Source organism: Takifugu flavidus, unplaced genomic scaffold (genome assembly GCF_003711565.1).
Source record: "Takifugu flavidus isolate HTHZ2018 unplaced genomic scaffold, ASM371156v2 ctg379, whole genome shotgun sequence".
NCBI lineage: Eukaryota > Metazoa > Chordata > Actinopteri > Tetraodontiformes > Tetraodontidae > Takifugu > Takifugu flavidus.
The window spans coordinates 1-24,542 of record NW_026622000.1 but is presented as its reverse complement, the minus strand read 5'-3'; the positions used below and the strand labels follow the sequence as shown (position 1 = coordinate 24,542).

Below are 24,542 nucleotides of genomic sequence, written 5' to 3'. Positions count from 1 at the left end.
ACAGCTGCGTATCGTCAGCATAGCTGTGGAAGCTGATGCCGTGGCTCCTGATGACGTCCCCAAGAGGAAGCATGTAAAGATTAAAAGGGTTGGACCTAAGATTGACCCTTGGGGAACGACCACAACCTCCTATCTTTAGTATTGCTGCGCCAACTGGTGGTCTTTTGGGTTGAGGATAACGGTGATCTATATGTAGCTATATGTAGCTATAGCGTCATTGGCCTCCACTCCAGCCACTCCTGGTAGTTCCTCAAAAACACTGAGTTTCTAGTGGATGCACAATCTGTGGAAGCCAACATAGAAACTTCTGAAGAGCCAAAGTTCTTGCAACAAAAATATAGTCCCCAATTAGGTTGTTTTGTTATCACACGACCCCGTCCCCATTATCTTAAGAGAATATAAAAGAATGAGTGGAGACAGAAGAGAGAATGAGACGTTTTTGGCGCGTGTCGCTCTTGATTTAGTGTTTATTTTTGCAGTAAACTTAAAGGAGGCCTTTTCACTTTATGTTTGATTCCATTTAAGCTGATATTCCATTCTTGACATCTTTAAATTTACAGTATTCATGGGAGATTTATTTGGTCATTTTGCTTCTTTTTATTTCCTATTTCCCACATTTATTCATAGTTTTTATTAGATTGCAATAAATCCTATAACATTGAACAGACTGACTAAAGTCAAATGACCTGCGGTTCCCACCGATAGCCGTCATTCTGATGGGTTTTTGCTGGCTGCAGCTGAAATATTCCAATGCTCCATGTCACAGAGACAGTAAATACTAAACCCTAAAGATTCTGAAGGCATGATGTAAAATAGTAACGTATAATACAGACATTTGAAGAGACAATTAAGAGAATGTTTCCATGCTTCTAAGAGTGGCCGAGGAGCCATTTAGAACTTTATAAAGATGCATTGTGTGATACCAGGAACTAATTTAACTTCAAGGCGAAGCTGCTTCTGCTTTGTCGACCATCGACTGATCTCCTGAAAGTCCACCAGCGCTTTTTAAAAACTGAATTTTTCATCTATGGAGGGAGTAGACGGCAGATGTTTCCACAGATGCTCTTCACCAGTGGTCAGTGAGTGATGCAGCAGATGAGCGGGAGTTGACTGGCTTCAACCAGCTACTGTCTCAATGTCTCCAGCCCATAGTGTGGATTCTCTACGAGATCAGACAGCAGCTTCACTCCTGAATCCTGCAGCTGGTTCCTTACTCAGGTCCAGTTCTCTGAGATGGGAGGGATTGGACCTCAGCGCCGAGGCCAGAGAGTCACAGCTGATCTCTGATAAGCTGCAGTCCCATAATCTAAATAAAGAAGGGAAACTTTTATAAGGTTATAAGTGAAACCAGTATTCATCTGAAAGGTTAATCAAAGACATGATCTGTAAATATTTAATTTAGTTACAGGTTAAAAAATGATAGTAATATGTAATTACCACAATTCCAACCTCTCAGGTTTGCACTGTTCCAAAGGAGAATATATATTGTTCTGGCCCTCACTCTTCCCAGTTCTCCCACCTCTTTCCCTCCCATCTCATCATGGAGATCCATCTCACCTGTGGCTCATCTTTAAAGGCACAACCTGTCTTAGATGACTTCCTGTCTCCCTCACCATCTCCCTCCTCGTTGGCTGGTGTCTACCAGGCACCCTCACCTAGTTTTGTCTAATTTTGGTTACCATCTGTCGGCTTTTTCATTGTCCTTAAATCAATTTATCATGAATAAGTGGTCCCCGTGTGGCCCTCCCTCCTGAAGGAACTGGGCACAACACACACACTCAGAAAGTGTGAGGACCCTCGGATGGAATAATGGACATTTTTGAGAATGGTGTTTACCTCAGAGTTTCCAGTCGGCAGTTTGGAAAGTGGAGAAAACCACAGAGCAGCTTCACTCCTGAATCCTGCAGCTGGTTCTGACTCAGGTCCAGTTCTCTGAGATGGGAGGGATTGGACCTCAGCGCCGAGGCCAGAGAGCCACAGCTGATCTCTGATAACCTGCAGTTAATCAATCTGAAAAATGCAGGATGAGGTTATACGGTGCAGGTCTGCATGTTATCTGCGTCAGTACTAAACCTACGTTAGTTCTTAGTTGGGTCAGACCTGAATTCACGATATTCCAAGGAATTTTTTTAATGTGGTGCATCACAGCAGTGTTGAGAACAGCCTCACTTCACCATCTTAGCAGCTGGTATATAGGTAGAAAAATGAAGACTGACCTGAGCCTCTCCAGTTTACAGTTTGGACTCTCCAGTCCAGAACAGAGCCGCTTCACTCCTGAATCCTGCAACGGGTTGGAGCTCAGGTCCAGAACCCTCAGATGGGAGAGGTTGGACTTCAGAGCTGAGGCCACAGAATCACAGCTGGTCTCTGATAAACTGCAGCTCCTTAGTCTAAAATAACAATTATTTTGAGAGAAGACAAATAAAAATCAACATGTACCAGAGCAAAACACAGCTTACAAGCAACAAACCTCTGGTCCTGCACCGGCTTATCTGCCGTATGTTCCTATTTTGGGTTCTTTCAGGGCGGTTGGACAAGATCTACACCGTATGTAAAGTGTGTGTAGGTCAAAATACCTTCCAAGTTTGTGAGACCACATTTCTCAATAGCACTCAACTCTTGTCAGGAGTTGGGACAAAGCGACCCACTCCTGATAGCTTGTGGGCGATGCTGCAGCGACCCTGCAATCCCTACACTCTCTGGTGAAACCAAATCAAAGGTTTTAGACACTGCTGGATGCTGGAAGGGTGGCTATAGTCTGGACGCATCGTTCCCCTGACTGCACATTTCTCCAACAATGATTGGCAGCTGGTGTCACTTGTTCTCCAGATGAGAGAAGGAAAGAGAGCCCCCCCACAGTGTGTTTGATTGCCCCACTGCAAGCTCAATGCTGCCAGAAAACATTGCAGGAGCATCAATTCCCCTCAGGGCATCAACAAGGACCTCAGGAAAAGGTGCAGCTGCCACCTACTAGAGACAAGCACACTGAGCTGAGATTCAAAGCCCTCTCAAGAGAAGAGCTTGTTTGTTGGAGGCTCTTCTGGGCGATACCTGGTGCCACAGCTCCAGCTCAGCCCGTCTCTGGAGCTGAGGTGGAGCTTAGCAAGTTTCATGGTTCTCCACCACTTCCTCTCGCTGAGGACCTTCTCAGCTGGTGGTTCTCTGCTCCACCTTCCAAGTTGAGCAGGTGATACTTCTGCATTCCTGCCACCAGTGTCTCTGCAGAAAGAGTCTTCTCTACTGTTTTATATTAGATTGTAGAAAATTAGGATTTTTGGTTGATGTCTTAGATGTTGTTGACTAAGAGCAGGTTTTTCTTTAATAACATAGAAAGATTCGATGAGAAGAGCAAATGTATTATTTTATGAGCTACTTCCACTACTATTATATACACATACTTCCATATTGTCTTAGATTGCAAGCTGCATTTATTGCATCGTTCATAGAAAGTCATATTTGTGAGGAGAAAAACTCAAATAAGGTCATTTTCTTTAATGACCATTACAACAGAAGGAGGCGATGAACAAACAGATTTATCTAAAAATGTGTGAAAACTTATGGATGGAAACCTTTTTAAAATGGTTGCATTGTGTAGAATCGGTGTAGAATCAACTTGTTGACTTCTGATTTGGACTCCAATGGAAGTGAGGTGCAACAATTGTGGATGCTGAAAGCTTCAGATCTTCATGAAGGTTTCTGTGGTTGGACTGACCTGCTGCCCCTTTAAGAGGGAGGCAGGTTTGGGCTTCTGGCTGGAATGAAGCCACCTCAGATGAGAATGACTGCAGGCTTTCGGTACCAAGGTTTAACAGGGCGCTCACTTCACACTTGGGCTTTTCTCTTTTTTGGGATGGCTTTTCTCAGGAGAGAAGGGGCATGGCACACTGCAGCAGCTTTCTTTTTGGGTTTTCTAGTTTTCCTTCTGATCTTTAAAAGACAGGAAGAACCATTTTTGATTGGTCTGAATGTTTGGGCGGTTTTGTGGCCAGCCTAAAATAAAACAAGACAAATCTACAACTGATACTTCCTTTCTAGTCATTGATGACCATCCTCACATGGGACAGATTTCCACAACCAATTTAATACTGCAAATCTGTCCTGTGTGGTCTTTTTTCTGAGAACTGTAACACTACGTTTATAACAAAGATCAAACATGGAAACAGTTATTGTCTAACTAGTTACACCTGGGAAAGTACTGGATCATCTCTGACTGACCTGAGAGTCTCCAGCTTACAGAGAGGATCCTGGAGAAAACCACAGAGCAGCTTCACTCTGGATCCTTCAGCTGGTTGTACTCAGGTCCAGAACCCTCAGATGGGAGGGATTGGACCTCAGCGCCGAGGCCAGAGAGTCACAGCTGATCTCTGATAACCTGCAGCCACTCAGTCTGGATAAGGAATCATGGCAAGAAATGATCTCTTATTGGAGGAAAAGTCATATTACACTTGCTCAAAATCATATTTCATTTTATTCATTATTTAATCAGGGCCCTTGGAGTCAGGAGAGCTCTGGCCCCCCACTGATAAACTGGGATATACAGCAACAACATAGTTAAAAGTATCTATAAAATTGACTTTCAATGGCTCATTTAAATTCATACTACACTTCTCTTCTCCAAAAGTCAATGGAGTTTATCTTGAAGCCTTCATTGTTTAGTTATGTCGAAGATAAAAGGAAGCTGACCTGAGAGTCTCCAGCGACAGTTTGACCTCCAGTCCAGAACAGAGCAGCTTCATCCAGAATCCTCTAGACTGATGGAGCTCAGCTCCAGAACCCTCAGATGGGAGGGATTGGACCTCAGGCCGAGGCCAGAGAGTCACAGCTGATCTCTGATAAACTGCGTGTGACAGCCTGGAAAAGGAATAAATGGGGCAAATAAAAACACATTTCTAAATCTGAAAATGAAGAGAAAAGCAGAAAATGTAAAGAAATTTAGAAAAGACCAACAGAGGCCTCCTGACCTGAGCGTCTCCAGTCTGCAGTTTGGATGCATCATTGCAGAAGACAGTAACTTTAAGTCGGCAACTGTCAGGATTTGGTTCCAGCTTAAGCTCAGCTCCCGTAGATGAGAAGGGTTTGACGTCATTGCTGAGGTCACAACTTCACAATCACTCGTTGAAAGAAAACGACCAGACAGTCTGTTGTGTATGAAACAAAAATAGTGAGTCAAACTTTGGGATTTCTCATCAACTTATCTGAGAATCTACCTCAACACAAATGTAGCTCATTTCCTGGAAAAGCTAAATTCAACACCGTAGAGCAACAGTTTGAACGACCATCAGATCTGAAATGCAACTGAATTATTCTCAACATTTGTCTTATTTTAGAACAGCTCATAATTACTCAATATTTAAAATGATTATAGCAATGGTTTAAAGAAACGTGCATCTTTTTATCTGTCTATCGGCTCTTTGGATATTTTGCATTTCATCCAATTTGTACGATGTGCGTCAAGTCTTAATTCAGCGATCCGATCGATGACATCAGAGTCTCTGGTTGCATCGATTGCCCTCAGCTTCTGTTATATCTGCCTGTTTCCCTTCAAATCATTTTCACTGCACCTTTTGTTGCTAGTGATGAAGTTGCCACCTAACGGGTGTGGAAAGGCTCAAACAACTTTGTGGGTCACATAAAGGCTCCAAACGGAACCGCCACAAAGACCTAAAACACCCATTTAAACCAACGAGGCCGGCTGTTTTTACGTTGAACAAATGAAGCAAAATAGTCACGTGTCATTAGTTAAGATGTGTTTTTCTGTCGTTAGAATACGATGTATACAAACAAACAAAAGTTATTTAATGACATGACAGTAATTTCATGATAGTCAGTTAACTTGTGGCTCCTATTATTCCTGCCTTATGTTGGTTTGTCTGGATTGACCTTTGAACTTATATCCAGCCAGTGTTGAACATTTCTGGATGAATTGTTGTTGTTTTTAATTTATGGACGCTGCAATGGAAATAAAGAATTGAAGGAATGACCACTGGAGGGGGTATTGCTACCTGACATGATCCACTCGCTTGATTTAAACGCCGATGTCCGGCCCCAAAAATCTTTACTTACTCGGCCTTCCTGCAGTTCCTCACAGCTGGAATCAGGCGACGTCGTCCCTCCACTGAGGTGTTGTACTGCCGCAGGTTCAGCTCATCCAGAACCTCCTCTGACATCTGCAGCAGGTAGGCCAGAGCTGAACAGTGGATCTCTGACAGTCTCCTCTTTGATTTCTTCTCTGACTTCAGGAACTCTTGGATCTCCTGATGGACTGACTGATCCTTCATCTCCATCAGACAGTGGAAGATGTTGATGCTTCTGTCTGGGGAGATTCATCACTGTTCTCCTCCTTCAGGTTGTAGGACCTTGGATGGATTTTCTCTGGGTGGCTGTTCCTCTTGATCCAACAGCCACCCCAAGATCTCTCTGATTGGACTCCAGAGAGAGACCATGAAGAAGCGAACAAACAAGTCCAGGTGGCCATTTTTACTTTTGAGAGATTTCATTAGTGCTCTCCTGAGGAAGTCATCAAGAGATGTGATTGGTTTAGAATATTTTAGGAACTTATTTATAACCGCTGTGTCTTTCCTGGTGTAACAGTGGAACATGTAGACGGCAGCCAGAAACTCCTGAACGCTCAGATGAACAAAGCAGTAGACTGATTTCTGGAAGATCACACTCTCTCTCTTGAAGATCTCTGTACAAACTCCTGAGTACACAGACACCTCGGCGACGTCCAGTCCACATCGCTCCAGGTCTTCTGAGTAGAACATGATGTTTCCTTTCTCCAGATGTTCAAACGCCAGCCGACCCAACTTCAGAAGGAGTTCTTTGTCAGCCTCAGTCAGTTCCTCTGGTCTCTGCTTTCCTCCATACTTCTGCTTCTTCCTCTTTATCTGAACCCTCAGGAAGTGTGAGTAGAGGTCAGTCAGGGTTTGGGGCAGCTCTCCTCTCTGGTCTCTGGTCATCATGTCCTCCAGAACTATAGCAGCGATCCAGCAGAAAACTGGGATCAGACACATGATGTGGAGGCTCCTGGAGGCCTTGATGTGTGAGATGATTCTCTTGGACAGATCTTCATCACTGAACCTCCTCCTGAAGTACTCCTCCTTCTGGGAGTCAGTGAAGCCTCGTACTTCTGTGATCCTGTCAACACACGAGGGAGGAATCTGATAGGCTGCTGCAGGTCTGGAGGTGATCCAGATGAGAGCTGAGGGAAGCAGGTTCCCCTGGATGAGGTTCACCAGGAGCACGCCAACGGACGATACTTGTGTGACATCAGAGATGAGCTGATGGTTGTTGAAACCCAGTGAAAATCTGCTTTCATCCAGGCCATCAAAGATGAACAGAAGTTTCCAGACAGTCAGATCTTCTGCTCTGATCTTCTGTAATGTTGGATGGGAAACATGAAGCAGTGAGAGAAGACTGTGCTGCTCATCTCTGATCAAGTTCAGCTCCCTGCATGAGAGCGGAAGCACCAGACTGATGTCTTGGTTCTCCAAACCTTCTGCCCAGTCCAGACTGAACTTCTGCACTGAGAAGGTTTTTCCAACGCCGGCGACACCGTTGGTCAGAACCACTCTGATGTGTCTCTGTTGCTCAGATAAGACTTTGAAGATGTCCTGGCACTTGATTGGAGTGTCCTGGATGTTCTTCTTGGAGGTTCTCTCAAGCTGTCTCACCTCATGTTGCGTGTCCACCTCCTCACTTTGTCCCTCAGTGATGTAGAGCTCAGTGTAGATCTTGTTCAGCAGGGTTCCACTTCCTGCTTCATGAGTTCCTTCAGTCACATGTTCACATCTTCTCTTCAGACTGACCTTATGACCTTCTATCCACCTCCTGCAGATCACTTCCTGAACATAAGTAAACCAATGATTTCCATCTATAATAAATCATCAACACAACTCCAAATTCATGACATTGCAAATTAAATCTCATATTGAACAGTTTTACTTTGTTTGGGCTTCATTTCAGCATCTCCAGATCTGCTTCCAGATTGTGAACAAGAGGACTCTCCTGGTGGAGCTGACTGGTCCCAGTTTGATAGGATGTGCTCCCCCCTCTCACTATGAACACATCTCTATTAGTCCTTTGATTTATAGGATGAAAGAACCTGATCAAGACTCAATATTGTTCCAGTATTTATGTCTGAATTCATCTTTCAGTTTAAACATGATTCTTGTTTCTAATCAACAATATTCACATTAAGTCTGTAACTATATGACTGTCTGAGGTTTAAGTGTTAAACATCTCCAATAATAAACTCACAACCTGCTGCTGTTAATGTGACTAACAGCTGCCACACAAACACATCATCACGCTTTAGTTTTCTTACATTTTCTCTGAACTTCTGAAGGTTATTGGTACACCTTTGGACCGGTCACTCTTCAGGGACACCCAGCTGGGCACTGTGGACTCTGCTCTGTCCTCGTCCATCCTGAGGAAACATCAGAAATAGTGATGAGACTGTGATGAAGGTAAATAATCTGGAGAGGTTGTAGTTAAATAATCCCAATTCACTGCATTTTTATCAAACAGGAACATTTCTAATCCATTCTGGATAACAACTGAATCAATAAATCAATGATGTCTCTGTATCATTTTCATGTTTTCAGAGTTTAAGCTGCTTTTTTTAACTGTTCCCTGCAGTGAGAAAAGAACTGGCACCTTTTCCAGCCCCTCATCCTGCAGCACTGAATGTGCTCTAAAGTTCTTTCCAGAGCAAACGTCTCTGCACTTGCAGCAACATGTTGTAGTCATGGATCCGTGAGGAGAACCGGATACAGGAAACGCCCCCACTTTGATCCCAAACCCAACTGGTGGCCAACGGTGGTCCGGCAACGACGGGGACGCTGGTCCATCGGGCCGACAACACTGGTTTTCCACAGGCCAACATGGTGAAAGGACTGTCTTCAGCTCAGCCACTAAATTATCTGGTGCTACATAAACATACTAGTCAGGACTTTTTTTCTTCCCTCCTTTGTTCCCCTCTTCAATTATTTCTATGATCCAAGTCCTCAAAGATCACTGCTCTATTTAAAATAGATGAAAGAAATGACACCCACTCCTGCATTTCTTTCACAGTGGTTCCACAACATAGAACAATAAACCACTGTGAGAAAACGTGCAACATGAACCCAAAATCCTGTTGGTGTCCTGTGATCCTGTGTGGATTTAGTTATTTAGTTTATTGTCTTAAATGGTTCGGCTGAGAGATGCTAACTTGCCACGATTAGATGTTGTTTGACAGGTAATATCAAATATCCAGCTGTAACCTGGACTGTTGAACAGCTCTAATAACTCTAAGAGCTTTTCACCTGTCACAAAAAAGTTTTAAAATGTTGTTCCTGTTAGACTCTCTACCAACGTCAGCATGATACTCACTTTACACTCACCTTGTCGCTCTTCCTGCTTCGTCTGAACAGAATACTTTCACTTTTAAAACCTAATCAACAGCTTTATGGCGTATATATTACTACATTAAAGCATTCTGGGAGGGTTTAAAGTTCTTTTAGAATCAGTAGCAAAGAGCAGAAAAATAAACTAAACTTCACTTAGAAAGACTATTCAACTATAACTAAAGCCAGACTATAAGAATGTTAAATAAGACCGATTCATTTATAATGTATAATGATGTTTTGTGCTAAACTAAATATGAAGTCTAGTTGAATCAAATCTTGATTTTATCTCCAAACACAACTGTCAATTCTTTTCAATAATGCTCTTCGTTTCCACTCACCTTGTCGGTCTTCAGTCTTCCTGCTTAGTCTGAAAGGAATACTTTGATTAAACTGGTTTGTTGGGTTCCCAGTTTCTGGGACCGTTGTTGCTGGTGTCTACCTGCAGGGGGCGTGGAGGAGCCGCTCATCAGCCACAGCTGGCCCCGCAGACACACGCACCTGCGGTCTCTCTTCAATCTCCCGTTAGATTTAAGGACAGAACTCCCGTCTGCCAGCGGCGGAGTTTTTCGGCCTCATCGCCAAACCCTGACTTCTGTGGCTTGACTATTTTTGAGAGTTTTCCTCGCGGACTTGTTTTGGACTCTCTCGAGGTCTCTCCGCCTCTCTGTGAACGCGGACCGAACTGTTCTTGTTCACTTTAAAATAAAGACGCTTTTCGGACACCATTCTCCGCCATTATTCAACCTGGTTAAATAAATAAGATTTATGATGCTTGACAGATTTGAAAGACTTGTAAAAGCAGCATATTTCTGCAGCCCTGGAGTCCAGGAGGAGCAGCAGAGGTCAGAATGTGTCGGAGCGCGTTTAACTATTGTCTGCAGTTCCACGCGTGTCCACCGGGTGGCGGTAAAGCACCACATGATATTTCTCCTTTTTGGAACTTCTTCAGCTGCGTTGAGCTTTAAATCTTCACCTGTCGCTCCCTTTAAGCTCTAAACTTTGCGGTTCTGTGTGTAGTTTGTTGGTTTAAATTTTTGATGAATTCTGATGAAAATGACTGAAACTGTCAATGACCAATGGAAAGTTCGTCCATTGTTCTACTGCGTCACACATTTTCATTATTTATTGTCATTTTTGGTCTAAACTGGACCAGTTCTGTGAGCTGTTTTGCTTTTTTGTGGACCAGATGTTCCAGGCAGGTTCCATCATCGGACACAGACGGAGACAGGTCACGTGACAACAGTCAGCCTTTAGTTCTTTTTTACAGGAGGATCTGGTTTATATACAGACACGTATCTGCAAAATACTAAAAAGTCTATGAACCCAAAGTACTAAAAAGTCTACGTCCACGCACACGCGTGTATTAAGTGTTTATACACACGTGTGCGTACGTGCACACTGTATATTCATCTAATAACTGTTAGTTTCTAAAACACCAAAGTAGAGTCACTGAGGCACGGCTTCACCTCCTTTACACCGAGGTTTCCCTGAGCAGGTGTGATGAACTGTTGCAGAAGGAAAAGCATGGAACATGTAATAACCGGACACAACAACACTCAGGTTTATTGTCTGACGGCATCAGTGTCTCTGGTTGCATCTGTCTGAGGAGCATTGTGAAACCAGGAGCAGTGTAAATGAGGGGGGGCAGTGAGTGGATGCTGCATTCATCAAAACACCAATAGTCAGAAGAGAAGAAGAGAAGAACAGAAGCCCGTGTTCCTCAGTGTTGGTGTGGAGACGCCTGTTTGGAGGAGCAGGAAGCAGGCTGGACTCTTCCAGCTGGCTTTAATGCCACTTCTCTTCTGAGAACCTCCCAGCAGCTTTCTCTCCACCATCTTTTTACGCTGAAGCTTTTTGATCATTTCAGGTCAGATGTTCTTGGACTGAGGTGAAACATGTTTGTTCTTGTGCTCGGAGCGAACCGACGATCCTCTAAAGTCAGGCATCCTAAAGGTGGATGTTTTCTGAGGCCTGGAGGCTTTAAAGTGGCGCTTTTACCCACTTGTCCTCGTTCTGTTGGAAACTTGATCCAAAAACCTTTTCTGGAGCTTCATGTTCTGCTTTTTTGAAGGAATGAAATGGTTTCATCAGCGCTGCCGGGGGCTGAGCAGGCTTCATAAATCTGAAGCTCTGAGATCCTTTAAAGATCTCCTGGAATCAGCAGATGGGGGTTTGATCCAAAACTGTAAGAATCAGTCAAGCTATCAAATCTTGACTCAGTCCAAGCGTGAACCAGTCCATCCAGAGCTGATTATGGCTCAGCCAGGAGGAAAGCACGGCCTGGGGGGGTTCATATGGAGCAGGCACACTCTGGCTCTATTGCTACTGAAAACAGCCCTTCAGCACAGCAGCCTGGAATACAGTTCTGGAGAACACCTGTTCCCAACAGAACCTGTTTAAAACGGGACCAGTAAAGATGCCCGGCGTGACCACGACCACGGGGAGAGAGGGGGGGGGGCAGAGACAGGCGGTAACGCCGCTGCCCACCGATTCACCTGGAAACAACAAAAACCCCAGCAGCTTGGACCCAATATGGCAGCGTGTTCCTCAGAAACGCTCCTCAAACTCTCCCCACAGCTTCATTGCTAAACAGGATTTGGGTTTTTTTGTCCGTGCTAAATGGAAAGTGTTTGTCCTTTGGTGGTCCAACAGGACCACGATTTGGATGGATGGATGATTTGATGTTATTGAGAATAAAAACAGCTGAAAATGGAAGCGGAGATGTTTCAGAGCACCAGAGTTCAGAAAGAGTTTCTAATCAAACACCGCCTGTTGGGAATGATGAATGGATGAATTTTTATTTAATTTAGACTAATTCAGACTAATTTTAACATCCTTTATGCCAGTTCCATAGAGCGTGCGCACACACACACTAGCAAAGATGATATCCAAACAGCCAAATAAATGGGAGTCAAAAGAAATCATTTAAAGCTCATATGTCAGAGTCAAGGTCGAGGGTTTTCTATGGCCCCCGGGATGATATTGATTTATTATTAGAACCGGCCCGCAGGCCGCAGATGTTTTACACAGGCCAATACTACATTTCCCACAATGCAACGGTGACAGTCTGAGCGGGAGGTGGCTTCATTTCATTATTTATCAGTAGTCATTAGCATAACAGCAAAAGTTAACGTTCAGATACCCATAAAATGGCAAAAGGGAAGGTGGACACTGAGAACCGGGGGTTCAAACAAGGTGGGAGTGGGAGCACATGTTCACGGAGGCAGCTGGGAAACCTGGGTGTCTTCTGAGTGGAGAAAGGGTGGCGGTAATGAAAGAATATCATCTGAGACGCCATCATGAAGCTAAACACAGCCGATCTGTCTCTGAGCTTTTCCTCCACACACTTTTTGGTGGCCTCCAGCTCCCTCTGGAAAAACTCTGACGCGGCAAATTGTTCAAAGGGCATTCTGGGGTCAGAGAGTCCCTCAGCAGCATAAGTCTGATGCACCTTCCTTGAGCAGTAGAAGTAGCGAACAGGACCCTGCTGATAGAAAAAGTGGATGGAAGATCCACCCGTCCCATACGGAGACTTGGGCTGTCCACAGGCCAGACAGGGTTTCGTCTGTCTCATCTTCTGCTCTGGTCGCTGCTGCTGCTGCTCCATCTCTAGAATGCCCTGCACAATTTTTTCAATGGAATCCTGCGTCAGAGGCGTGGGCAGGGCGGCTGTGGGAGGAGTGACAACAGCCGTCTCCATGGTGACTACAGGAACGCTGGTTGTTTTGCTCCCCTCTGTCAAGGAGTACCACAGCTGTTGAGTCTCCAGGAGCTTCTCTGGGCTGGTGTTCAGAGAAGAACTGGTGTTCAACAGCTTTGCCAGATGCTTCACATAGCGGGATATGTGAAACCTGGTTGTGGGGCGGAGCAAGCTGTTCGGATCGGCCGCAGACCGATGGACCGTGTCTGCGTAGTCTGGATCCACAAGCCTCAGGATGTCCTTGTCCCCATGATGATACTGCAGCAAACTATCAACAGCGTCTTTCATGGGAAGAGTCCAGCGTGTGTGGTCCAAGACAAACACTCCACCACCAGTCTTCATGGGTCCAGTGCGGGCGCTCCTCGGCGAGGACTTCAGCGGCAGGGGCAAAGCTCCAGAGACGTCTGGAACACAAACAAAGCAATAATGCATCCTTAGCAACTCATATTATCGCGATATGGGCTATTGAGAAAACACATTAATATCCATCCCTTAATAACAGAAAGTATATATACACTGCATTTTGTGTTTGTCCCAGTCCAGAGGGAGCGGACGGCAGCCCGGTTCTCTGGACTCCAGCCCAAACCTTTCTCCAGTGTCTCTGTCAGAGAGGCGGAACGCAGGGCACTTGTCTTGTCCCGTCACTGCCATGGAAGCAGAGTTCAACTCCCACATTGAGGCAGGGTCAAAGACAGCAGGGAGGACGGCGCCGGGCTTCTTCATGTCTACCGGTCGCTGAAAGTTCCACCACAGAACGCCGGTCATGGCCTGGGCCTGGAACAGTTCAGGGGAGACCTGCGTACCCGTGACCCACTGGGCCTGCTGGAAATGGTAGCCCTCCTGCTGAGATGTACCACGGACAGGGATCCAGACGGGGACTTTGGCACCTTCGCCCGCTACGTGGTTTAGCTGAAGGGTCCCTCCGTCCCTGTACATTATCCCCTCAGACAGTTCTGGGTCACTGAGGCAACCACGGAGGATGTGAACCCTCTGAACGCGCCACGTCTTCAGCATGGATAGGGTTAGGGTTAGCATGGAGCATTTTTCAGTTTGAATGACGGCAAACAAAGAAGATGGCTGATCTCACCTGTCCATCCAGTGGTAGCCGGCCTTTCCCACCCCAGCGTGGCTGTACCTCTGGGCCATTCCTTGCTACATCGGATGCAGGGACCTTTCTGTCTCAGCCTGAACCATCACCCAGGACACAATGAGCCAGTTCTCATTCATCACTGCCAAACTGGACATGGCTCCAGATGCCAGTGTCACCTTCCTCGCCATCTTCCTCGTGTGGTCCGACCTGAAAACCTGCCCCAACGTGCCCTGGAGGAGCTTGGTCAGAGACGGCTGTTGACGCTTGAACTCATCCAGCAGGCAGTCAGTCAGGTAGAATCCGGACACAGACACCCCACCCCAACCTTCTTGGTCCTCGTATGACCCGAAAGCACGTGGCCGATCTTCCATCCTCACGTACTGGCCGATGGTTCTCTGTCCGTACGCCCCAGCCTCGGCCTCCCTGACGTTCTGTACGGCGTGCAGATATGCCAGGTGAGCTCGTTCATACTTGAGGTGCATGAGCTCATTCACCTGGTTCGCCATATCGGTCGGTGACTTGCCAGAACGCCGCAGTTCATCCATTACCGACTTGCACGCAGCCTTCTTGTAAGTCAGGAATGCAGGCAAAAGGTTAGTAAAGCGCACGGGCAGCTTCTCCACCCATGGAGGGTTGTCAGGACCAGTTCCTGCGACAGGCCTTGCAGCAGAGTCGCGAGGAAAAGATCAAATACTGGCCACGGACGCTGACGATCACTGGAGGTCTGCCCACGCCTGCAGAGACCACCTGAGGACGAGGACAGCTATGGAGGCACGGCAGGATGTCATTGTTCCTCAACCTGACCATGATGTGGCTCTCTGGCTTCCAAATGAAAAATGGATGGAGCTGAAAAAAGTTGGGGGACGGGAGCTCAGCCACCATGTCCAGTAGCTCCGGCTGAGGAGGAAGACGCCAAAGAGAAATTGCGTTCCCAGGGTTATGCACTGGTCGGGACCCAGGCCACAACCCAAGTTGTTGAAGCTCCGTCCTCATCCACAGCTTTTGATGTTGTGAGCAGATCCACTTGCTCATGTCGTGGTCAGGGACAGGCATGGGAACAGGAGCTATGGGAACTAGGATAAAGTAAAGAAGACAGTTGAACAACATAAAGTTCTCATTACTGAAGAGACAATTCCAGTGCCCCCGCCCTCACATGATATAAACACACGATACCAGGAAACACACACGCGCCTCGGACACTTGGTTTCATTCCAGAGCTCACACCTCAGATTTTTTCCATGTCAGTGACAAAGAATCGTGTCAATTTGAATCACCCCGGGACACTTTATTATTGTTCAACACCCCACGGAATGGGGGAAATTTCCATGGTTTAACATCCCACTCTTTTGGTCTTGGGTAGAGTCCGTCAAAGGAGGCACTCTGCCGTCAGAGGTCTGTGCCGTGCAAGAGTCAGGTCCTGAAAACAAGTGCAGACTTGCTATTAAGAAATTACAGTCACTTCACCTGATGACAACATGGAAAGAACAGTCAGCTGGACATTACAGAGACATCAGGTTGTTCATCAGCCCTAAATAAAAAGAAAAGGAAACTGTTTTTCAACGAAGCATCAAAGAGAACAAAAACAAACACCTACCCTCCTCCTCATAGTCAATATCAGTTCATCATTGCACGGATCAATTCATAGTCCTTACGACGGTTATTATCACACCAACATATGAAGAGTAATATTAAAGGAACTCGGCCGGAACATCAAGAACACAAAAATAATAAGATAAGTTTCAGATTTGGAGAGGAATTCTTCATGGAAAGGAACGGAACTCCAGCTCTGAAACCTATTTTTCAGAAACCTGTCTTTGCTCCTGGTGGCACTCTCGGCAGGGCGGCTGCTGCTACTGGCATAGCATCTGCACACAGATGAAAAGAAAAACAATAGAAATTAGATACGGCATGGACTTTGTTTGTCTGACATGAAATAAATGTGGTAACGGTGTATTTACAGCTCTGGACTTGCAGATCAGAGTTATGGATGCTCAGCATCTCCCTTTCCATCTCCACGTCCTCCTCCATGGCTGTGTTAAAGACAAAAATACCGGCTACAGGTTATTAGTAGAAAAGAAAAAAACCTTTTCCCAAAGTTGAACTTGTCACATGAAGGAATGAGCATACCCAGGGGCTCAGCTGGGGCCTTCATGGGATGCTCAGCAGGTGTGGAAGATGTGGTGGGCTGCTGCCTCTTCAGCAGGTTCTGCTGCAACCTGGACATTCGTGTGCCTGGAACGCAGCGCCTGCCTATGACAAAATCAGCATAGCCATCACCTCTGCTGTCCCAGATCTCCTTCCACCTGCTCTTGGCTCGGGCACCAAATCCAACCAGCTGGTCGTCTTCAGATGAGGCAGTCACTCCATCCCCTCTTCCGGCCTCATAAGTGAGGAGAGCCTGGATTTCTTGGAAACTGAGGGCATAACTCACAAATGACTGGAGGCTGTCCTTACTGTGGCTGTCAGCCATACAGAGACCTGCTGCCTCCTCGCTCTGCACGTTCTTGATCAGATACACGGTGGATCCTACGTCATTCTGCAAAAGCCATCTGAATGACTTCCCTTTATATTTACCAAACTGCAGGACATAGTCTCCCAGCACCTCCATCTTATCTGAGGGATCCCCCCTCTTTGTCGGATGACGGCCAAAGCGTTCTGCCGTACGAGGTCCTCCCTCATGGCCGCAGACTTGTCCTGAGGAGTGGAACTCACCCGTTTGGCTTCATCAGATGGCTCCTGGAGGAGAAACCCAAGAGGCCCCTTGCGGAACACGACCCAAAGTTTCCCAGGGAAAAAGGCGAATTGCTTCTGCATGTTGAGCTGACATAAAGGAAAAATGTCTATTAATTTTCTCATTTTTATTAGACACTGATAAAACAGTTCCACCCATTTTTCACATCACACCTGATAAATGTGATCAAAGGAATCTTAGGCCAGTAAAAGATAAAGTGTGGTACCATGTGTAAAGCTCTGTGTGTGTGTGTGTTTGTGAGTGTGCGCACACATGCAATTATCATGTAGGTGTGAAAGTGTAAGATCAAGGTTGTTGGGGTGTCGATTCAGGAGTTCAGAAGGTCAGTACCTGGTGTGGCTAGTGAGGAAAAAACTGGAAAGTGATGGTGTGTGTGTGTGTGTAGGTGTGTGTGTGTCTGTGTGTGTGTGTGTGTGAGAGAACATGTTGGGGGGGGCAGGAGGACAGTATCCCCTCTCAAAGACATTGGAAACAAAAACACACATTTGATGTAATAAAATGTAATACTACCACTACTAATATTACTACTAATAATAATTATAGTAATAATAATAATAATACCAAGATTTCAGTGCCACGACAAGTAAGTCGGTTACTTGAATATAAAATATGAACAAGTTCATTCATCACTATCGTGTAATTTAATTTATGAAAAACTAGCTTGACAAGATATGAGTATATTGTAGCATGACAAATACAGTACATTATAATTTAGGGCCAATTATAACACGTTCCTTGCTAATTTAGGACAAAATTGACCACAGCCTATGCACAATTACGAAAAGTTTCCTCATTAATTTAGTAGGAAATCAAGCCCAAACTTACCTTCAGCGAAGTTTACCAAAGAATGAACCAAGAATGGCCGATCCTCCGGAGAGGAGCCGCTCTTCATAGAAACGGCAGAACAGCGCCACGGGATGATAGCGGCCGGAAATATATTGCGTCCGTAGTGGTTTAGCACGACCATTGAAAATGAATGGGAAACGGTTTAGGGCCGTTTAGCTCCCGGCCATGGCACATTGCTTTTAAGTTGATTTCATTTATCGGAGTTGAATCTTGTTTGATTTTTTTGAAGGCGTTTTACCTCTCATCCAAGAGCCGATCTACGCAGATTTGATGATATGGCGCTCATAGGCTATATAGCCTTTTCTTTTTGGGGGGGAATGGATTGGAGGCTGGTCCAACATTGAGGTTTGGACTGTGACAAAGCAAAATGGACAACCTCCACCAGAATAAGTGTTTCAAGAAAATAAGTTTGAGTGTATTAACTTCAAAAGGCCATTTTCTTGTACCTGCTCTCGCTTACGGCCATACCACCCTGAGAACGCCCGATCTCGTCCGATCTCGGAAGCTAAGCAGGGTCGGGCCTGGTTAGTACTTGGATGGGAGGCCGCCTGGGAATACCAGGTGCTGTAAGCTTTTTGCACTCTTCCACTGGGTCAGCAGAGGCCGCCAGTGTTCCTGATAATTATCCAGCCAGATGGAATTCACTTCTTAAGTACTTCTAACATTGAGATTTAATGTTGCACTATTGTACATCGTTTGGGATTTAATATTTTATGAGTGTGTGTGTGTGTGTGTGTGTGTGTGTGTGCGTGCGTGCGTGCGTCCGTGCGTGTGTGTGTGTTTGTGTTTAAATAAAATTGAATTTCCCACTTTGGTCCACACTATTGTCAACATTTCTGTCTTCAAAAAAAGCCAACTCAAGGCGGCAGATTCCTGAATGGAAAACAATATCTAAAGAACTCAAGTATCATACTAACAACACTAATATTCCATCTGTCTATCCCCAACTGAATTAACTCCACACCTATCTCATCAGATTATTTGTAACAGAATAAGCAGATAACGTAGCATTTCCCTGTTCATATCTGCTACTTGCAATTTAGAATTTGTCAATAAAACTATGCTATGACACAAACTACAGTTTAATAGATGGCTGTGCTCCTAAAAAGAGCAGCATTTGTGGCTCATAAACCTCACAGACACTGCTATGCTCTTTAAACATTTTTATGATCGTGAATTTTTCAATCAAATATCTTCTCTTTGATAATGCCCAAAGCTGGATTCGAACTCCCCCTCTGGGGTCTTCAGGAGGTTTCAATCAGGTTGTCTGTTACAGCAATTGTCAACTGGCCCGCCGGCCCGGGATCGATTCCCGGCCATGGCACATTGCTTTTAAGTTGATTTCATTTATCGGAGTTGAATCTTGTTTGATTTTTTTGAAGGCGTTTCACCTCTCATCCAAGAGCCGATCTACGCAGATTTGATGATATGGCGCTCATAGGCTATATAGCCTTTTCTTTTGGGGGGGGGATGGATTGGAGGCTGGTCCAACATTGAGGTTTGGACTGTGACAAAGCAAAATGGACAACCTCCACCAGAATAAGTGTTTCAAGAAAATAAGTTTGAGTGTATTAACTTCAAAAGGCCATTTTCTTGCACCTGCTCTCGCTTACGGCCATACCACCCTGAGAACGCCCGATCTCGTCCGATCTCGGAAGCTAAGCAGGGTCGGGCCTGGTTAGTACTTGGATGGGAGACCGCCTGGGAATACCAGGTGCTGTAAGCTTTTTGCACTCTTCCACTGGGTCAGCAGAGGCCGCCAGTGTTCCTGATAATTATCCAGCCAGATGGAATTCACTTCTTAAGTACTTCTAACATTGAGATTTAATGTTGCACTATTGTACATCGTTTGAGATTTAATATTTTATGTGTGTGTGTGTGTGCTAATGCTAACATCGCTAGCACGGCGATTATTTTGGAGAAATAAGTGAGGGATGTAGATGGGACACTTAATGTGGAATTAATCCACACGAAACCTTGGCTACGCGGTCAAAGCGTCTCAGATTGTTGCTCATAAAATGAGCATTTTGTCACGCTTCCTGGTGGGTTCACTTTCTCTTCAGTTCTTGGCAGCATTTAAAGGGATATTTCAAATTAAAATGAGCACTTTTCATAATTCTGCGGTACAATGGCTGTGGAGCAAGAACCTTATTTGGGTTCCATATTTCCCACGATTGAGAGGTTTTGTCATCCTCAGACCTTTCCCTGTGCTGTTCCCAGGTACGACCCGAGCACGCTGACGTCTGGATTCTGTGAACTGTTCCTCCATCATCCCAGTGCTGTTGGATAGACGTTTATCATCAGTCTTAATGGCGGTCACAACAACACGAATGAAGCTTTACATTTGCTGTAGCTGCAGGAAAAGGGCAGAAGGATCCTCGGGGTTAGGGCGAGTTTTAAAAAGCAATCGTCATTATGACGAGTGAATTCGTCCGAGCCGCAGAGATCCCCTATAGAACGGTGATCTCCGTCTCCTGGTTTATGTAGACAGCCTCCTCCACAGCAATGTGGAGCTGTTCCATCTTTTGGAAGGCCTGAAACCCCCTTTTACCTACAGGACGTCAAAGAAGGTTTAGTGTGTTTAAGTGCAAATTAAATGAGAAATTGCTCATGTTTGTACCAAAGGAGAGGACGGTCTCTCGAGCAGCGCTGCGGAGAGCTCCATCTGTCGCCCTGCACATCTCTGTGATGTGGTCCACGCTCTCCGTCGCCTGGAACACACAACACACACACACACACCTGAGAGACCTGTTCAGCAGTTGGTGTTGAACGTACATTTCTGAGCGTTTTCACTACCTTGAGACACTTTAGAGCCAAACAGGAGCCTTGTTGGGTTTGAATATCATCACTTTTCAAACTCTCAGTGTAATAAATAACAGCCTGAGAGGGAAGCACGGAGGTAGACTCGGTTAAATACCGTGTGTAACGCCCTTTTCTCTGACAATGCTGCCGGCTAAAAGGATTCAACAGGACTGGACCTCAAAAACACCTTGTTCCTGAAGGTTTGGACGCCGGCGGCTCTGCAGAGACACTTGCAAGCAGCTCTACTGACTTTGTGGTTGGCGTCCACCTGCAGGGCGGCGAGGGTCTGCAGCGTGCACCCCAGGGGCAGGAGTTCTGCCACCAGCTGGCCCCTAAGCTTGTTCAGGGTCCGCCTCCTTTTGGGGCTCCTCAGAGCTGAGAGGATGCGCTCTGAAACACACGCACACATTGGGTCAGCGCCTTCTGTTGCCGGGACTACCATGAGTAAAGACCCGCACCGCCCGGTCGAGACGTCCGAAATGTTAGACGACCTTCTTTGGAGAGGCGTGTGATGTGTGCGCCCAGGTCCTGGACGCCCCAGCGCCTCAGGTACGCCGACAGCTGGAAGAGCGTGACCCTGTCGGGGCAGCAGACGGGCCGGAGGTCCGGCACCGTGCGACACGGCGCCTGGAGCTGCCCCAGCAGCCGGGAGAACACTGCGGCACAATCGACACGACGTTCCACATCAGTTAAAGCAGCAGCAGCTTTACCGGCGGCGTTCCCACGTGCGCAGAGCACCTTTTTCCGCCTGGCCCGGCTGCTTGGCCTCCACCTTGTGCGTGTGAAACACTTCCTCAGCGTAGCGCAGAAGCTGTCAGCGTCACAGAGGAAGGGGGAGCTGCTGCTGCCGCTCACACAGGCCTCCCAGAACAGCAGGACCTCCCTGGTTCTCTGGACCTGCGGCAGGACTGAGGAAGATCACATTCAAAACCATTCCGTGTAAACGTGCGGATCAAAACGACTTGTACGAACTGTCAGTGGAAGAGATCTTGTTCTTCTCCAGCAGGAGGTGGCTGACGCGCTGCAGCGCTTCAGCCTGGAGAGAGAGTTCCTGCAGTAGCTCCTGTCTGCTGGGGCTGAAGCGGCTCGCCCTCATCCTCTGGGGAAAGATCACGGTGCAGCAGTTAGCATGGCGTCCAGGCCCGAGCTCCTCGCTCCCCTTGTCAGCACTAGTGAACTCAAAACTGAAGACAAGCAACAGGGTGCAGCTCTGTGATTGGGCGGAGGTGTTGCCCCGTCCCTCTCCATGTTCATAGCAGCGTTAAAATGACAGCAAAAATGTTGCAAAGGCTAAATAGACACCAATACGTGTGTGCGAGGACCTTTCAGAGCGGTGAGGACTGAGCTTGCTGTACCTGTAGGAGGATGCAGCAAATGTCCAGGTGAATTTCAAGAGCCTGGTCCAGACCATCGTTCCCAGACGTCAGCCATGCGCCGTCCAGCTCCAGGAAAGACCTGACGTCGTTTCACAAAAAAAAGAGGCGTTTATCCCGTGGTTTTATTGTCCGTTTGTTGTTCGGGTGCCTCAAACTCACCGGGTTTTCTGAGGGTACCCAAACAGGAAGCGTCTTCATCTGCGTTGATGTCATGTGACAGGAAGTCAAAGCTTCCCAGGACTTCTTCTAAACCCAGAGTCTCCTGTGGCGAGGGGGGTCTCAACAGAGAGAGAAAGGTCGTTCTGGGGGAGAGCGCAAGTGTCAGGGCACATGTGGTGGTCAGAAACACCCGGAGATCCACTCGGGGTACCTTCAGAATAGTCGCCAGGTGCAAAAGGTTGTGCCGCAGAGCTCGTAGCTCCTGCTCGGAGCAGGGCTGGCTGGGAAGCAGGTTACTGAGCTCTGATATCTGGGCCCCGATCCTGAGGGCCCGGGCCCTGTGCTGGCCAACGCTGGTCTCCGGAGGGGCAGCAGGAGGCGAGGGCGAGGCTGCAGCAGGCTGAATAGTCACAGTGGGCAAGGCAGGGAAGGAATGTGGCTCAAATTCTGAGGAGTCCTGGACCAACGAAGGGAAGGGTCTCACAAGCTAACGGGGAGGTATGAGAATGTGTAGCCACGCTAATCTAAATGTATGGTGTATGTATTTATGTCATGCAGAAAAGTAAAGATTCCACACTGGTTTGACACCCCCGACCAAGACTGGTGGGGGCACAGTAGTGCTGACCTTCCCACCATGTCAATTACTTCAAAAGGTTGTTGTTGTTGTTTTTTAAATGATCAAAGTTTTACATTCTGATTCTGGGTGCCAAAATCTCTGTGTAATATTTATAATGTGATCTGGTGACTAGAATAAAGAATCTGTATATTAGTGGCAGAAAAACACCGTTTTACTGCCCCCTGCTGGGAAGTTGTTAAAATGCACATTTAATTTATATCGATTTCTGACCCGTGTAACATCCGCATCTTGATCTGTATTATGTGTCCCAGGTCCCGGTTCTCCTGCCTGGTTCTTTCTGAGAACATCAGGTGTGCTGGACCTGCATCACCAACATAATGGAAAACAGTGGCATTAATAACATATATGAGTTTGTTCTAATCAACAGTAACATGCACCGATCATCTCAGAGAACAGATTCAGTAAACTTAATGACAAAACCTCAGCTTAATGGTGCACACAGGCAATATTAAACTCACCCTACATGTACAGAGCACTGAATGAAGGTGCAAAGAAAACTTGCAAAACCTGGTGGCGTTCTGAGGGTTGTTGCTGGACAGAAAGGTGGCGTCTGGGATGTTGAAGGGGTAGCTGAGCGGAGACACACCTCCGGTATCGTGACGGCTCGCAGACTCCACAGCTGCTGAGATACCTTCGACCTCCTGCAGCCGACGTGCCATTGACTGAGAAAAGGGCGAGAGGTGCACGTGTTTATGTTCCGCAGACCTTCAATCCACCAGAAACCGTCGGGGCAAAGATACAGCATCATTTTGGCGTATATACCGTATTTTCACGACTATAAGGCGCACCTAAAACACTGAGATTTTCTCAAAAATCGATGGTGCGCCTTATAATATGGAGCGCCTTGTGTGTGACTGAGTTCCAAAATCTGCACACCGACGCGTAAGGACCCCCTAAAATGGCGCCGGTCAAGGGAGACGCGTATGAATGAGGCTTACTTTAAACTGCAGGCCATCGAATATGCGGCTGAAAATGGCAATCGAGCAATCTTAGTGTTTTTGCTTTATGAGGAGGCGGCATCTCTCCATACGCGCAAGGACAACGGTTGCGCACCCTAACCCTAACCCTAACCAGGAGAGGGCAGCCATCTTCCCTAACCCTAACCCTAACCAGGAGAGGGTGGCCATCTTCCCTAAGCCTAACCAGGAGAGGGTGGCCATCTTCCCTAACCCTAACCAGGAGAGGGTGGCCATCTTCCCTAACCCTAACCCTAACCAGGAGAGGGTGGCCATCTTCCCTAACCCTAACCAGGAGAGGGTGGCCATCTTCCCTAACCCTAACCCTAACCAGGAGAGGGCGGCCATCTTCCCTAACCCTAACCCTAACCAGGAGAGGGTGGCCATCTTCCCTAACCCTAACCAGGAGAGGGCGGCCATCTTCCCTAACCCTAACCCTAACCAGGAGAGGGCGGCCATCTTCCCTAACCCTAACCGTAACCAGGAGAGGGCGGCCATCTTCCCTAACCCTAACCCTAACCAGGAGAGGGCGGCCATCTTCCCTAACCCTAACCGTAACCAGGAGAGGGCAGCCATCTTCCCTAACCCTAACCCTAACCAGGAGAGGGCGGCCATCTTCCCTAACTAAGCCTAACCAGGAGAGGGCGGCCATCTTCCCTAACCCTAACCAGGAGAGGGTGGCCATCTTCCCTAACCCTAAGCCTAACCAGGAGAGGGCGGCCATCTTCCCTAACCCTAACCAGGAGAGGGTGGCCATCTTCCCTAGCCCTAACCGTAACCAGGAGAGGGCGGCCATCTTCCCTAACCCTAACCGTAACCAGGAGAGGGCGGC

At 46.8% G+C, this 24,542-nt stretch overlaps 1 protein-coding gene, 1 long non-coding RNA gene, 2 other non-coding genes and 1 pseudogene across 5 annotated transcripts; 2 read left to right on the top strand and 3 right to left on the bottom strand.

Annotated features, from left to right (window-relative positions):
* Positions 1–436: 436 nt before the first annotated feature.
* On the bottom strand, positions 437–4,272 carry LOC130520429 (uncharacterized). The gene is made up of 4 exons (XR_008948834.1): positions 4,216–4,272; positions 2,217–2,390; positions 1,837–2,010; positions 437–1,306 (listed from the first exon to the last, which is right to left on the bottom strand). It is a non-coding gene; the product is annotated as an uncharacterized LOC130520429 (long non-coding RNA).
* Positions 4,273–12,174: 7,902 nt separating this feature from the next.
* Positions 12,175–17,101, bottom strand: LOC130520428 (uncharacterized). 2 transcript variants are annotated; one of them, XM_057024147.1, is made up of 5 exons: positions 16,310–17,101; positions 16,141–16,212; positions 15,407–16,047; positions 13,608–15,255; positions 12,175–13,496 (listed from the first exon to the last, which is right to left on the bottom strand). In XM_057024147.1, the coding sequence occupies exons 4-5, from the start codon at positions 14,125–14,127 to the stop codon at positions 12,520–12,522; spliced, it is 1,497 nt and encodes a 498-aa protein (XP_056880127.1). In that variant the 5' UTR covers positions 14,128–15,255; positions 15,407–16,047; positions 16,141–16,212; positions 16,310–17,101; the 3' UTR covers positions 12,175–12,519. The 2 variants fall into 2 exon arrangements, with proteins under 2 accessions (XP_056880127.1, XP_056880126.1); XM_057024146.1 differs by having other exon boundaries at positions 15,457–16,047.
* A 1,133-nt stretch (positions 17,102–18,234) lies between these two features.
* LOC130520431 (5S ribosomal RNA) lies at positions 18,235–18,353 on the top strand. The gene has a single exon (XR_008948836.1). It is a non-coding gene; the product is annotated as a 5S ribosomal RNA (ribosomal RNA).
* Positions 18,354–19,387: 1,034 nt separating this feature from the next.
* LOC130520430 (5S ribosomal RNA) lies at positions 19,388–19,506 on the top strand. Its single transcript, XR_008948835.1, has one exon. It is a non-coding gene; the product is annotated as a 5S ribosomal RNA (ribosomal RNA).
* A 547-nt stretch (positions 19,507–20,053) lies between these two features.
* On the bottom strand, positions 20,054–23,437 carry LOC130520426 (RIPOR family member 3-like; annotated as a pseudogene).
* Between the last annotated feature and the right edge of the window lie 1,105 nt (positions 23,438–24,542).